This window comes from Hemisphaericaspora subhashii, assembly GCF_019202705.1.
Source record: "Hemisphaericaspora subhashii strain CBS 10753 chromosome Unknown scaffold50, whole genome shotgun sequence".
NCBI classification, from domain to species: Eukaryota; Fungi; Ascomycota; class Pichiomycetes; order Serinales; family Debaryomycetaceae; genus Hemisphaericaspora; species Hemisphaericaspora subhashii.
Window position 1 is genome coordinate 50,404 of NW_026057324.1, and position 15,214 is coordinate 65,617.

General features: G+C 35.3%; 6 protein-coding genes across 6 annotated transcripts; 4 read left to right on the top strand and 2 right to left on the bottom strand. All coding sequences in view use genetic code 12, as the record gives it.

Moving 5' to 3' along the window:
• Positions 1-119: 119 nt before the first annotated feature.
• HDA1 (histone deacetylase) lies at positions 120-2,714 on the bottom strand (the record flags this gene model as incomplete). The annotated part of the gene is made up of 1 exon (XM_049407547.1): positions 120-2,714. One exon carries the CDS (start codon positions 2,712-2,714, stop codon positions 120-122), a length of 2,595 nt encoding a protein of 864 aa, XP_049263047.1.
• A 456-nt stretch (positions 2,715-3,170) lies between these two features.
• Positions 3,171-4,118, top strand: J8A68_003669 (uncharacterized protein; the record flags this gene model as incomplete). The annotated part of the gene is made up of 1 exon (XM_049407548.1): positions 3,171-4,118. One exon carries the CDS (start codon positions 3,171-3,173, stop codon positions 4,116-4,118), a length of 948 nt encoding a protein of 315 aa, XP_049263048.1.
• A 4,915-nt stretch (positions 4,119-9,033) lies between these two features.
• Positions 9,034-9,951, top strand: ERG25 (methylsterol monooxygenase; the record flags this gene model as incomplete). Its single annotated transcript, XM_049407549.1, has 1 exon — positions 9,034-9,951. The coding sequence occupies one exon, from the start codon at positions 9,034-9,036 to the stop codon at positions 9,949-9,951; it is 918 nt and encodes a 305-aa protein (XP_049263049.1).
• Positions 9,952-10,062: 111 nt separating this feature from the next.
• J8A68_003671 (uncharacterized protein) lies at positions 10,063-10,458 on the bottom strand (the record flags this gene model as incomplete). The annotated part of the gene is made up of 1 exon (XM_049407550.1): positions 10,063-10,458. One exon carries the CDS (start codon positions 10,456-10,458, stop codon positions 10,063-10,065), a length of 396 nt encoding a protein of 131 aa, XP_049263050.1.
• Positions 10,459-11,176: 718 nt separating this feature from the next.
• On the top strand, positions 11,177-13,855 carry J8A68_003672 (protein phosphatase regulator; the record flags this gene model as incomplete). The annotated part of the gene is made up of 3 exons (XM_049407551.1): positions 11,177-12,311; positions 12,429-13,446; positions 13,504-13,855. The coding sequence occupies 3 exons, from the start codon at positions 11,177-11,179 to the stop codon at positions 13,853-13,855; spliced, it is 2,505 nt and encodes an 834-aa protein (XP_049263051.1).
• Positions 13,856-14,170: 315 nt separating this feature from the next.
• J8A68_003673 (DNA-directed RNA polymerase I subunit) lies at positions 14,171-15,145 on the top strand (the record flags this gene model as incomplete). Its single annotated transcript, XM_049407552.1, has 1 exon — positions 14,171-15,145. One exon carries the CDS (start codon positions 14,171-14,173, stop codon positions 15,143-15,145), a length of 975 nt encoding a protein of 324 aa, XP_049263052.1.
• Positions 15,146-15,214: the final 69 nt, after the last annotated feature.

The window sequence follows — 15,214 nt, forward strand, 5'->3', positions numbered from 1 at the left end:
TCTTTATCTGTATAACTAAATATATAATATTACAAAAAAATCCTATAGAAATACACATTTTAAAACTAAATACTACTAATAACAATAAACTTTTCTTTCATTTTTTTCTTTCTTTCTAATTAATTATTTACACCACTTTCAGAGCTCGAACAATCCTCAATCGAATCCAATATAAAATCCACCCCTTCATCAAACCTCTCATGCATAATATCCCAAATCCCATCCACACTCGCCTTAATCACCCTACCAAACTTCCTTCTAGGTCTCTTATTCCCTTCATCCCCCGGTGTCAGGTTATTCTCGCCCCCACCACTAGTACTAGTCATACTCAGATATGCCAATCTCCCCACCCCATTCAGACCCGTCCAACAGGGGTTATAACAACTAGTAAAAATGACAGAATTGGTATAATACCAATCCACCATCGATTCATCCATGACGGGGACTAATGGTTTCAAACTTGTTCGATTGACGAATGCGATGGTACCTTTTACCAATTCTTTGATTTCCAGGGAGGGGCGTTTTGAAAATAGGTTAACGATGGCTTGATAGGCGTCACCGAAACCTAACATGATGATTTTCTTAATGGAGTTGGAATAGGAGATGTAGTTGTCCCATATGTATAAGAGGATTTCTTGGGCGAAGATGATTGGGTTATATGTGGAGGCCGGGGTGTTGGAGGTGGTTAGACCGGGGATGGGGAGTTGATAGGATGGGATGTTGATGTCGATGTAGCCTATTGAGTCCAGGGTGGAGGCGGAGGGAGTGGAATCGGATTCTTTTTCTTGTTCTTGTTTTATTTTGTTGATGATTTGGACGACGGGATGTTCTAGGATGATTGAAGAGTTGGTTTCGATGGTTCCGTTGACGGGGTTTATGTTTGCCCAAATATCTGGTGGATCATGGATGGATAGTATGATTGTGGTGGAGTTGAATACATCGGGGCTGGCAATTATGATATCTTCAAGTTGTCCTGGTAAATCAGTTGTGAATGGTCCACTTTTATTATCATCCACAGTGGGGTTGTTGGCAATTATAGGAATATTAATAAATGAATACTTGGAAAATAATTCATTTGATTGATGAGCACGAATAGGATCAGCAATATTCACCAATTTATAAGCCATTGAAGTACCATTAGATTTCATATCATATACATCATCAAACGCCACTGTGGGAATTCCATGTCTTAAACATTTCCAATATTTCAGTTGAATCTTCACCACTTCATCCAAAACTTCCACTGTTTCAGGATGGGGTTGAGAACTAATTGTGTTTTCAGGTGGTTCGCCAACTAATACTTTTGCAACTGCCAATGCACTATTACTTATCGAATCCAAATTATATCCACCTTCCAAAATCACGGCTAATTTCCCCTTGGCTATTCCTTTTAACATATGGGTCATATATCCATATCCGGCGGGAGTGACATGACATCCACCAATAATATCCCCATCAGCAGCATCGAATCCCGAACTAATAATCACCAAATCAGGATCGAATTCCATGATGGTAGGTATAACGACTCGATTGAATGCATATACGTAATCACCATCATGCATCCCAGCACTTCTCCAAGGGATATTTAAGGAATATCCTTCACCAGGGCCCTCACCTACATGATCGGAATTCCCGTATTTTGTCCCCGGGTAGAATCGACCATTTTCATAACGATGTAAGGAGATATATAAGACTCGTGGATCATCGTAGAATGATTTTTGAGTACCATTACCATGATGAATATCCCAATCGACAATGACGATTTTACGAACGGATTCAGGATATGATTTTAGGATATTTTTGGCGGCGACGGCGACATTACTGAATAAACAAAACCCACCTGGTGTTTCTGGTTCAGCATGATGTCCCGGTGGACGAACTACCGCTAATGAATTTTTCACTCTTCCTTCAATTACGGCTTTACAGGCTTCAATTGTTCCACCACATGATAATTTCGCCGAGAAATAAGAATCATTATTGACATAGATTGAATCACCCTTTTCTGTTTCTTCCATAAGTTGATCCCGGGACATTGTTTCTGTAGATTGGATATATTTCAAATGTTGTTCTGAATGAACTTGTAAGATTTCTTCAATAGTAGCTTCCCGGATGGGGATTTTATGCATTAATGGTCCAATATCTTCTATACCTGATAAGGATTGATCTTGAATTAATCCTGCTTCTGCTAATTTTTTATAGATACGATAAATACGTCTTGGATCTTCTGGATGGGGGTCTATGTATTCGAAATAGGATGTGAAGATTTTGGCATGATATCTCATTCTTACATCATAAACTAATCCGGTTTTTAATGGGACATAGAATAAATGAGGTTTTGTGTGGGGGACAACGACAATTTTGTTTTCCCTGATATTGTTCCCATTGCTGATGATAGTTTCTGGTTCTGGTTCTGCTGGAGCTTCAACTTCTTGTTCTTCCAATTTGATACGTTTAGCTGGTGGTTCCTCATCATCCGCGGCGTTGCCATTTGTAACTTGTTCTTGGGGATTGATGTTATCAGTAGCTAATTCTTCTTCTTCCTCCTTATCTGGTTCAATCACTTGCATAGTTTTCTCTTGTTCAGTTAATTCTGGTTGTGCTGGTTCTGTATTATCATCCACTTGTTTTTGCTGGTTGTTGTTGTTATTTTCATAGGGTGTTTTATTATCTGGTAGATTTATTGTAGTATCAATAAATGAATCTTCCTCCGACATCTTGCATATACTCTTTCTCTCTCTTCTGTTTCTAGTTTCTTTTTGAATGCTAGCAATTATCTACAAACTCTGACTCTACTGATCTAACTAAGTATTAAAGTAGTCTACTCTTTTATAGTAAATGATTATAGGAATAATGATTGAAAAAGAAAAACAATTTAAAAATGAAATTTAAAAAGAAAAAAGGTTTTAATTTTTTTTCGCTTCCTCTTTTTCTTCTTCTTCTTTTGTCTGCCACGTCTTTTTCTTCTTCCCTTCGGCAGCGAATTGAACTGAGTACAGTACAAATTAAACAGCTACTCATTTGCGTAAGTACAATTTTCCCGTACTAGAAAATAAAATAACTTGGTACGGTATCCCGTACTAAAAAAAAACAATTCAATTTCTGGATATTATGACTCAGATCTAACCAGATCTGATTCCATACAGAACAACTTATAGATATACATACACCAAATGTCCTTATTAATACCAGATATAAGAGATCATCATGATGCTCATGGAGATCTTGAGGAAGATGAGAAATATCATACTCTTCTTTCAACTCTAAAACAACAAAATCCACAAGATTTCTTATGGGAATTTGAATCAATTCCAGGATTTTTCAAACAAACTTCATTAGATACTAAAGATATGGAATTCAGATATACTCAAGAATCATTTGGGATCTTACAAGATTGGCAACAAATCATACAATCTCTCAACCATTTAAACAACACCTCGGAAGATCATATTCAATATAAATTATTCTTTTTGGCAAGACATGGTCAAGGTTGGCATAATTTAGTTACCAAAAGATATCTGAAACAAGAATGGTTTAGTAAATGGAGATTCTTAGGCACTGATGGAGAACTTACATGGGGTCCAGATGCAGATTTAACTGAAGTAGGGATCAATCAAGCTAAAGAGAATCATTTAGCTTGGTGTAAGGAATTAAACAATGGTGCACCATATCCAACGAAATTCTATGTTTCTCCATTACAAAGATCAATAAAGACCCATAATATAACTTGGCCAAATACCGAACCTATCATATTTGAGAATGTGAGAGAAACACTTGGATTACATTTATGTCATAAACGATCAACCAAAACTGAAATTGCTACCAAGTTCCCCAATGTGAGATTTATGGATGGATTTCCTGAAGAAGATGAATTGTTTGAAAAAGAATTTGCTGAAAAGAGAGAATGTTTACATGAACAATTTGTCAGGATGAATCGAGTTTTACAACATATATTTGATAATGATGAAGATCATGATGCGATTTCAATTACTTCTCATGCTGGAACTATTAGAGCGTTTATTACTGTTCTTGGACATAGAAAATTTACTATACCTACTGGAGGAATGATACCAATTGTAGTTAAGGGAACAAAACGAAACATAAGACAGGCTGCCTTATAGAGCATTTTATAGAAAAATATAGACTGATACCTTATAATCCATGGACATTTAAGAGTGGTTTATAGAGAATATAATTAATAGAGTGATATCTATAGAAGAATTAACTGATAGGAGGAGCATTGACTCTTTGGTGAAAGCTTCATTTCTTGTATCCAGATTCGTAGATATGTTTGTTGTTTATTGGTCAATTAGATATGTACAATATCATGTCATATTTGTATTATTGAAATATCAAAATGTTGGGGGATCCTTCTTTCTCCCCCAAGGTCCCCCATCTTTTCTAGATCATTGGGGGGAGCAAGGTCTTTTTGCATACCGTGGGGGGTCCATTTCTGATCCCTCCACCAAATATGGATTCTCCAAACAACGGAATTATGCAAGTCATTTTGGGGGATGCACTTGATATGCGGACACAAAAATCTACTAACCGATCCGATATGTCATGCATATCATACATACATATAGTCTATGCATTAACTCTATAACTTGCATAAAATTTAAAAACCACAAAAAGTTGTGGCTGGGGATGTTTAACTACACGTTTTAGGAGGTTGCAAAAAATGTCGCATTTCGTTGCAAAAAAATAGTAAAGAATCAGGATCACCCTTTATTAACGGGATATGTATATCATACATATAGTCTATGCATTAAATCCGTCTCTTGCATGAATATATACAGTATACCACAATATTGAAAGGTTGTGGCAAGTGTACTTATTATTTTAAATTGCGCATTTTTGAAGGTTGCAAAAAAATGTGGCATTCCGTTGGCACAGTAAAGAATCAGGATCACCCTTTATTAATGGGATATGTATACCATACATATAGTCTCCGTAACTTACATAAAATAAATCACAATGTTGAAAAAAAGGTGTGGCAAATGTACTTGTGATGGTTAAAATTGATTCACCTTTCCTAACAGGATCACATTCCCGGATGTCAATAAACATTTGAATCAAAATAAACTACATCTACTTGACATAAGATAAGAAAATGTATTGGAAGAGACAGTGAAGTGAACAAACATAGCGAGAATACACGAATCTCTCATTATCCTTTGATATGGGATTATTCGTCAAATAAGTGCTCAGTTTTAGTGTACTAAGCAGTGTTGATGGTTTAAAATTTGATTTTGTAGGTTTTTTTGCAACCAATTTTGCAAACTGATTGACTACATGCAGAAAAGCTTTCGAATCACTTGAAAGGCTTATCTTTCCTGAACTTGGCAATTGAGTGGAGTACATATTCTTCTCTTAGATAAATATATTTACTTTTCGAAAAAGACGATATGACTTTGTTATATGTCTATGAGTTAATATGTAAGAGAATAAGTATTGTCCGCAAAATTAAACTTGGCGATAAAAGTATGGCATTTAGAACAAATGTTACTACAACGCCAATTCCAACTGTGAAAACCATTGCAGTTAGATCTCTGTTAAATTAAGTAATTTCAAATGAGTGAATTCGTATTCTCTACCCATTCAAATTCTCTACAACGCGAGATCTGTTGAATGTATTCTTTGACACAGAATCTCCCAATAATTATTTATAGAAAAATTTCTTGATCAGAGTTCATTGTGAGGAGAGATTCTTCTAAACAACATTTTTCTTCAAAGGATCTAAGAAAACAGAAGAAAGTTCTTTTTGCTCAACGCTTTTATGTTCTTGGCAACCTCGGTCTGTTACGTAGCTCAATGTTCCTATTTAGGTCAGTTTCTGGACGTCTTGGTGAGTGTCTGGATGTCTTGGCATTAGAATTCGTTCATTCGGATACGCGTTGCCCTAAGACTTGTTGATGTTCTTGATTGGTATGCTTTCTTGCGTCTTGGCAGAATTTGGAGAAGGTCCTCTTTTTGAGGATTCTGTTAAACTTTTTCTTGCTTTTTAAAGATTATAAATACCATTAACCTTTTCCTTAAGAACCACAGACAATTTCGCAACCAGTCTTTCAATTTTGCTGGTATTTATCTCACCAGAATATTTTCCTTTTCCGCAAAATACGAAGTACTTGCTTCTTGGTTGTTGTTGCCATCTGGTAATGTTATATTCACCCATATATTTGCTATCCGTTAGATGAATCTTACTCCATAATCACATCTGTCTATAACCATTTCATGTCTCAAATCATCCTTCCTCCCTTTGGTGTGATTAATTGTGATTCCCTTGCAAGTAATCATCAATTGAAGGGGTAAAGGGGGAAATCGATTGGTCAATGGATATTTACATGAAGAGAATGTAATGGGTAAGTCATAGGTGGAAAATTGGATACGTTTGGACTAAGCAACAGTATTATTCCGAATACATGTTTCACAATTTTTAGCATAATGAAGTAGTTGTTGTTTTCATAGTCGGATGCTTGAAGTTTCCTTGCTACATCAGCACTGGGATGATCAAAAGACTTATGCAGAACTGCATACCCCTCACGACATGGTAATATTGGGGTAAGAAAAAACTGAATCAAGCCGTTTCGCTATTATTCGTTTCAGACATTTCATCAGAGTCTACAATTGTAGATTCATACCAGACTTCCTCCGAGAGTTCCTCAAACTTGAAAAAGAAAAATTGACTTGTGAGCTTTGGGTTTTCAAAGACTGCCTCGTGGCTTGTCTCGTGGCTTGTCTCGTGGCTTGTCTCCTTCCTTTGCTGGATCTGGTTATGTATTTCATTTACTTAGAGTTTGCTTGGTCGTCATTGAACATCATTGTGTTTCGTGTAACAAATACGAAAAGGGATCTTGGTATCTACACTTAACAGATGAATTCCAATGGGAAGTATCCAGAACTAATAAGATTAATAACTGGAAGAATGGAGATGTATATTGTAGAATAATGACTAATTAAAATTAACAAAATTCTGTCTTCGAAAATTCGAGGAAATCCAAATCTTTAAATATTCGAATCCGAAACTAAGGGAAGTGATTTTGAGAATCGGCTAGAGTATAGGAAACACATAGTTAAGCAATATTATTTAAACCAATTTTAAAAGCATTCAATGTTGAAAACTTGATTGAATGTAATTCCAATACTGAAGGGTGTGTTTTGGTTGTAGCCGCTTCTACTAGTGCTTCCCTAACTAATGTTTCATTAAATGGCATCGTGTGAATGGTCTGGTTAATTGAACTTAAAATATCTGTTCCTTGGTCAGCAAACGAAATTGGTGGAAAAACGTAATGTGAGTTACTATGTGTAAATGCAGCACGAACCATGTAGTAACCGGTATGGACTTTCTGTGAAAGCTTAGCCCACCAGCCTACAGTAATTCTTGGAACGTAAGCATTCATAATCCTTTCGATGTTGCCTGATCAAGTTTAAACATGTACACCACTTGCTGATTCCGAGGACCTTCTTGTAAATGTGGCCTAATACGAAACCAAGACATGAAACGGACACATGAATAACACTTGACTATAATCTGATAAAGCTTTTATAGCCAAGTAAACAAATAATAACATTCAACGGTTCCCAAATACTACGGAAAGTAGCAAGGTAAGGTTAAATCCAAACCAACACAGCAGCAATAGCAGCAACGATTGAAGCAAGTTGAAGGTTCTTCTGGACAAGCTCTAAAGTTAATCTCCACACATGAGTGATAAGAGACTGCATCATAGAGGGGATCGTAGTATGGGTGGTTGCAAGTACTATTGGGACCTGTATATCCTCTGGCATTATCGTTGGTAAATAGTTGACAATGATAGAGGTAACCAGGTATAAGGTTGTTACCACAAGAAAGACTGATGGTAATACAGTTCGTTGTCGTTGGTGATTAGGTTGTCCAGTGATAACTGTAGGTTCGATATTTAATTTGGGTTCCATAGAATAAATTCATATTTGTTGGTATTGTGTAGTTTAGTTGGTGGTTTATTTGAACTAATTAGATGGTTCACTTTTAGGAAACTTTGTCCTCAAACATTGTTTCAAACCTTAAGGAAGAAAACATAAAGCTTGACTTTATACAAATCTTCCAAATTTTTATTGTTTTGTTCGAAAACTAGTTTTCTGCAACTAAGTTTTTGAACATCCCAATCAGAACAAGGAAGGATATAAATTCAAGAATCTACACAGAAAAGAAAGAGCCAACCAAACAACCCCTAAGAAAGGAATAAGATCATCACACACAACTGCCACCGTAGACAATTTGACAGACTTCGTACAGCAGAAGAAGGTGATACAACAACACAAGCTAGTCATGGCCTTGATATTACCGAACTCTTTGACAATATCGAAGAAGTGTTAGCAAAATTATCAACCTGTAAATCATTAAAAGAGACACAGTAACACCAACAGGACCAAGCAACCAATGAAAAACTCCGAGCTTAACAAAAATTGAACTGTCCAGTAGTAACAACGAGAGGTTGTGCTTTAAACGGCCAAGAATTTAGCTTACTGAAATTTCAAAGATAAGGAATATAGTTCTGTGTCTAATGAAACATCAATCTAAAAGCAATGAAAATTTTAAAATATTATTGATGATATTGTTTGATACCTTTTTTGCAACCATGTAATAAATTACTTTTACTATAAAGAAAAGGTGTCAATTTCGGATATTAACTAAATTGGGTACGTTTCCGTAATATACGATCTTATCTGTAAGTCGTATCCTAATAATATTTTTTAATGCTTGTCGTTTAATTACAATTTCTTCTCCTCGTTCCCATCGTTTAAGAAAAAAAAGCAAAACAAAACAAAAAGAAATTAAAAATAAAATGAGTTAGACACGACTAATGTAACGGTTGTTAAATTTAAATTTTATGTAATACATTGAGGCGCGTGAAAACTTTTTGACACTTTTCCTTAAAAGGAATAGAAAGAAGAAGAAAGAAGAAAGAAGAAATCAATGAAAGTCAACGGACTTAATTCATCCAGTTTTATTCAACTAAACAAAAGCGAAGGTAGAGAGTCATCTGGTTGGTTTCAACAATGTCCAGTGTATATCATGATTATTCCAATTTTCTGAATGTAACAACATTCATTGATTCTTTCAATAATTTCAATCAATTACCAAACTTAAATTTCATTGAAAAAGTATGGGGAGCTTATTATTATTATATGGCAAATGATTTATTTGCTACTGGATTATTATTCTTTTTAACTCATGAAATATTTTATTTTGGTAGATGTTTACCTTGGGCAATTATTGATAGAGTTCCATATTTCAATCGTTGGAAAATTCAAGATGAAAAGCTTCCAAGTAATAAAGAACAATGGGAATGTCTTAAATCAGTATTAACTTCTCATTTCTTAGTTGAAGCTTTTCCAATTTGGTTTTTCCATCCATTATGTCAAAAAATTGGTATTACTTTCCAAGTTCCATTCCCATCTATAAAGGAAATGTTAATTCAATGGGCAGTATTCTTTGTATTGGAAGATGCTTGGCATTATTGGTTACATCGTGGTTTACATTATGGAGTCTTTTATAAATATATTCATAAACAACATCATAGATATGCTGCTCCATTTGGATTAGCTGCAGAATATGCTCATCCTGTTGAAGTTGCCTTGTTAGGGATGGGAACAGTTGGAATCCCAATTGTTTGGTGTATTATTACTAAACAATTACATTTATTTACTGTTTGTGTTTGGATTGTTCTTAGATTATTCCAAGCGGTTGATGCTCATTCAGGATATGAATTCCCATGGTCATTACATCATTTCTTACCATTCTGGGCTGGTGCTGATCATCATGATGAACATCATCATTATTTCATTGGAGGATATTCTAGTAGTTTTAGATGGTGGGATTATTTCTTAGATACTGAAGCTGGTCCAAAGGCTAAAAAGAATAGAGAAGCTAAAAACAACACTCAAGCTGAAAAAGTACAAAAGAAGAATAACTGATCTTCTATACTTTGTACATTCTGCTGGTTAATTCATTTGCTATTTACTTTGATAGTTTACTTTTATAAACACTTACTTATATATATACATACTTATATATTAATAACATATTCACTGACATTTAATCCAATCATGATATTCTTGTCTCTTTTTAATGATATTTACAAATGGTAATCTACTATTCAATTCTTCATAATCATTAATCCCAACCTTTTCACTCAATTGAACACTTTGTTTCATTTCTATAAATTTCAAATATTTAGCATCACTTGAAACTACTTCATTATCTATAGTTAAGAATGGTTGGTTTTCTATTGATATTATACTTCCAATTATAATTATGATAATCCCAACTATAGATTCAATGATTATATCATATGGTAATGAAGTTGAATGATGAGATATGGTTGTAAGTTTATGGAATTCAAATGATGAATAACCTGAATGGAATAAAAGGAGTAATCCAATTGTATAATACAATAATTGATATGATGACGACGACAGCATTGTTACTTTGATTGATTGGGAGATGACTGACTGACTGTCTAATTGGCAGCAGCTTCTTTTAACCAAATGTTGTAAGTAAAGTTTTCCCTGGTTGATTGGGTAGTGTGGTGGTAAAATTCCCAATTGAGTACAAAATTTTCCATTGTCTCGTTTTTCTTATGAAATAGAATTAAATTTATTGACCTAAAGATATTATGAGAATTGAAACATACTTTCATATACCACCCCTAGCAGGTAATCGAAGTAATATGAATGTCCATTAGGACCAATCTCGCTAAATCTATAATCCAATTACAACATTGAAGAGATAGTTGATCGGGATTACGTGCAAGTATTCCATGCCAGCGAACAGTAGAAATTTACAGCAATCTTCGATAATTGGCGACAAAAGATCCATTATGAGATTGCTTCTGTCTGCCAAAAAAGTTTCTCTCATAGGTTCTTAGTAGTCCATATTGTATATCTTCTCTGCTAGCTTGGTCAAAGCTCTATATGGGGTTATACGAATTGATCCTGATAGTATTTCTCTATATATTGATTAATGACTATTTGGGAAGGGCTACCAACTATTGTTTGAAACAAAGAGCTACCAATTGCACAATATAAAGTAGCAATTTTGAGACAAAAGGATCATTTTTTTGACAAATTCCGAATTTACCAGATTTTAAACTTAACTTTTATAGAATTAACTTACTAAACCAATAATTCATAAATATCAATGGAATCTTCAGGCTTGGAGGATGTCGATTCCAATTCATCTTCATCCACGTCATCATTAGCATCTACTCCATCAATAATACGAAACAACAATCAATCAACTTCTTATACACCCAATATTATTACATCAATTGATTGTAAAATACTTCAATATCAATATGGAATAATCAAATTAGAACAATTCATTTCAAACTTAAAAAGACTTCAACAATTAGATAAACCTACAGAATTACCATTGATTCACTATATAGTATTAACAGTTGGTAATGTATTTGCTATTAATGATAAAGCATTTGATTCAAAATTAGACTTGCTATCAAATTATAAATTATTTAAACTTGGCGGGAATATAACAATAACATCCACAACGTCGCATATCCCTTATGATACCCCGGATACTGTAGCTAATGCTTTAGAAACCATTCCTTCAATTGGGCTTGCTAATAAGTGTCTTAAATCATTGGAAGTGATAAGTAATCACTGTTTACAAGGATATAAGAGAAGATTAACTCAAGCAAAGTTAGAAAGACAAGCATTGAATAAATCAGGGGAAGATTTTAGTAAATATTATGAAACTTTATTACAAATCACAAATGAAATTGTTTTGGATGAAGATTTTGATTTGAAATTAAATGATTTAACATTTATGTTACCTACAAATAATCTTGATGAATTATTAGAAAATGAAGATTTAATGGAAGCAACGCTAATAGATATGGATATTAAACAATTATTTAACGTTATTTCACAAGTTGAATCAATAATCAATAAAACCTTAAGACCATTATTAAATGAACTTAAACAACCAGCGTCTCCAATTGATAGATATTCTCTTCATAGAATATTTATGTTAACTTTAAGATTAAATGAAATTTATACAATATTTAGAAGATTTGGAAGAAAAATATTTTTACCAACCTATGAACATTTAACTGATTCAAATTTCTTATGTCATAGTAAGAATCAAATATATTTTAAAACTACAATTATAAATTCATTAAATGATATTTTCAATTCCCAAAAGAAAAATGGTACATTCATAGCAACATTAACTAGATTTATAAGACAAGGTGCAAAATTTGAAATAAATGAAAAAACTTTATCTAATCATATAACTTTCATATCTCAAGGATTATGTATGATTGAAAATTCATTAGTTAAAGTTAAAGAATTTGCCATGTGTTGGATCTTAATTGAATTGAAGTTTACCGCACGTATATTTAATGGATCCTTCTCAAATAAACTATAAATAGTTTGGTATGGTGAGGTGAAGCGACAACAACCACAGCTTAGAGAATCAACCTCAGTGGGGACTCCACCCATTGGAAGCTCACCTAGAGGGACACCGCCTGTTGGAAGTTCACCTAGAGGGACACCACCACCGGCTGCCGTAGTTCCTGAGAACAATAAGCCAGAACCATTCCCGTCGCTAACCAACAAAATTGGCTCGGAGAAGGCACAGAATAACGGTCAGTGTCGTTATAGATGTTGTCAATCCGCTAGATCTAGAAGTTCAAATTTATGCGATAACACAATTAATCAAACGTCATCTCCGAAAAGAAACCGACCCCAATTGTTGATAGTCCCACCGGGTAGAGCTTCTCCAACTAGAGCACAACAAAGACCAACTTCAATGCTATTCTTAAATCCCAACTTATCAACCTCAAACGTCCAGTCATCGAATGAAGGAACTGAAGATACGACCGTCAAGACGAGAAGAAGATCAAATTCTCAACCTATTGGAAGAAACGATCTTGATCTTGCTTCGTCAGGGGCAGCCCTTGCATTAACAAGAAATGGAAGTTTGAGTGTTCGCTCTCCATTGCGTGGTTCTCCAATCACGGCAAACCCATCTTCTTCACTAAGTTCACCCACCGAAATCTCACGAAGAAAAGCAATTGATCCATCATCATTGTTATCACCAACATCTCCAACCCGAACCAAACTCATTGATGAACCAAAGATGTCTACAGCTAGTAGTGCAGCAGCTACGGCCACAGCAAAATTATCAGCCAATCAAAGATTTCAACAACATATCAAACAAGCAGCCAAATCCGGCTCATTAGTAACTCATCAACGAGAACAACTCCATAGTGTAACATTTGATCCTAATAATACATCCAAGCTCCAAATTCGGAAATATGTCGAAGTAAAACCTTCTCCACCACCACAAGCACCATCACAAGAACCAGAAGTGGTGATGATGGGAGGTATACCCATTGGATCTACAATTTCGAAACCTCCCCGAGTTGAGACATATTGGGCTGTTTTGTGCTCTGTCTTACTCTCATAAAGCATATTTCTGTTATGGTCCTCTTCTTCATCCAGTCCACAACCAGGCTCGATATCATCATCTTCAGAACAAGCGTCGACAAGTACGAGTGGAAGCGGAAAGAAGGTTAGGTTTGTAGGTGTGCCCGCATGGACCGAACAAGAAGATGCCCCTACGAAATATTCAAATATTATTTTGAAGAATTTTGCCAGATTGCAAAGAGGCCCCGTTGCCGGATTAGGTGCGACCCCGAGGAAGGCGAGAGTTTTTATGAAGAGTGATGAGTTATTGAAGGAGGAAAGTAAGGCGTTTAAAGCCCACCAAGGGTTGGCCGTGGATGATGATGTTCCAGTGGGGGTTAGTGGGATCGCTAGCCCCTCACGACACCCATTACGCTCATCCCCGTAACCTTTATAACACTCTAGATGACGGAGTGGGAGTGGGTTGTCTAAGATTAGACGGAAGTTAATATAGAGAATTGTAAATGATTTTATGTATGTAATTAAGTATTAATAGCGTATTAATTTGTAGTTAATGAGAGTAAATAGTGAGTGTCCCAAATAGGAAATGTGCGGCTCGAGTTGGGCATCTATCTCATCTTGAAAAAAAAATTATTATTCCAATCATGATCAGGGTTGCCAATTATCATTACTAGACTTGCGAAAAACTAATAAAGGACCCTTACAGACAGGTCTGAAAGTCACAAATACAATCCCATAAACAATGTCAGTCGAAACCAGAAAAAGACCCACCCAAGACCTGCAACCCTTCCCCAAAAGAAGAGCTATCGCCATCATCCCCAAAAGCACCAATCCAGTTGACGCAACCACCGGTCTCTCCGAACCTTTCAAAACTATCTCCACTTCCCTCTATGTCTCCCTCGCACCCATGCATATCAATGACCCTATCAACGGAATAAAATCCCAACATTTAGACCCATTACTCATGACCTATTTCCCCGCCGCCAAGGGGGTTGTGCTTGCATATCTGAACATTTCAATCGGTGATGATAATGAAACTTTACAAGACCCAAGGGTTACCATTGCGAAAATAGAAGGAAATTCTCCATTTACGTTCATGTGGATAAATGTTGATTTATTAGTTTGGAGTCCTCAGGTTGGTGACGTGTTAGAGGGTGATGTATATATGCAAACAGCGGGACATTTGGGGTTGTTGATTGGAGATACTTTTAATTGTAGTATTAGGAAATATGGTATTCCTGAAAGTTGGCAATTTGTTCCTGTACAAGAAGATGAAGTTGTGAATGAAGATGAAGAACAAGAGGGTGACAAGAAGTTTAAGAATTTTGGATATTGGATAGATGAGAATGAGATTAAGGTGGAAGGGAAATTGAAGTTTACGGTTAAGGCTATACATACTAGTGGTAGGGTTGTTTCTGTTGATGGGACTTTGATTAAGCCAGGAGAAGAAAAGAGTGCACAACCTGTTGCTAGAGGGAGCGATATTCGTCGTGGATCTACTAGCACTGTTCAAGCCGGTGGAAAACATAAGAAATTCGACGATGATGAGGAAGACAATGAACCTACAGTCACCGTCATTCCAGAACCAGAAGCTGAAGACGACGATGACACAAAATTACCAGCATATATCAAAGCAAGTGATGATGAAAACGAAGACGAAGATGGAGAAGTTGTGAATAAGGATTCAGATTCTGAAGATGAAGTTGAATCTGATTAAGTATTTCTATCTGTACAATATTAATCTAAATATACATGCTATTATTATTATATTAACACCCTATTTACA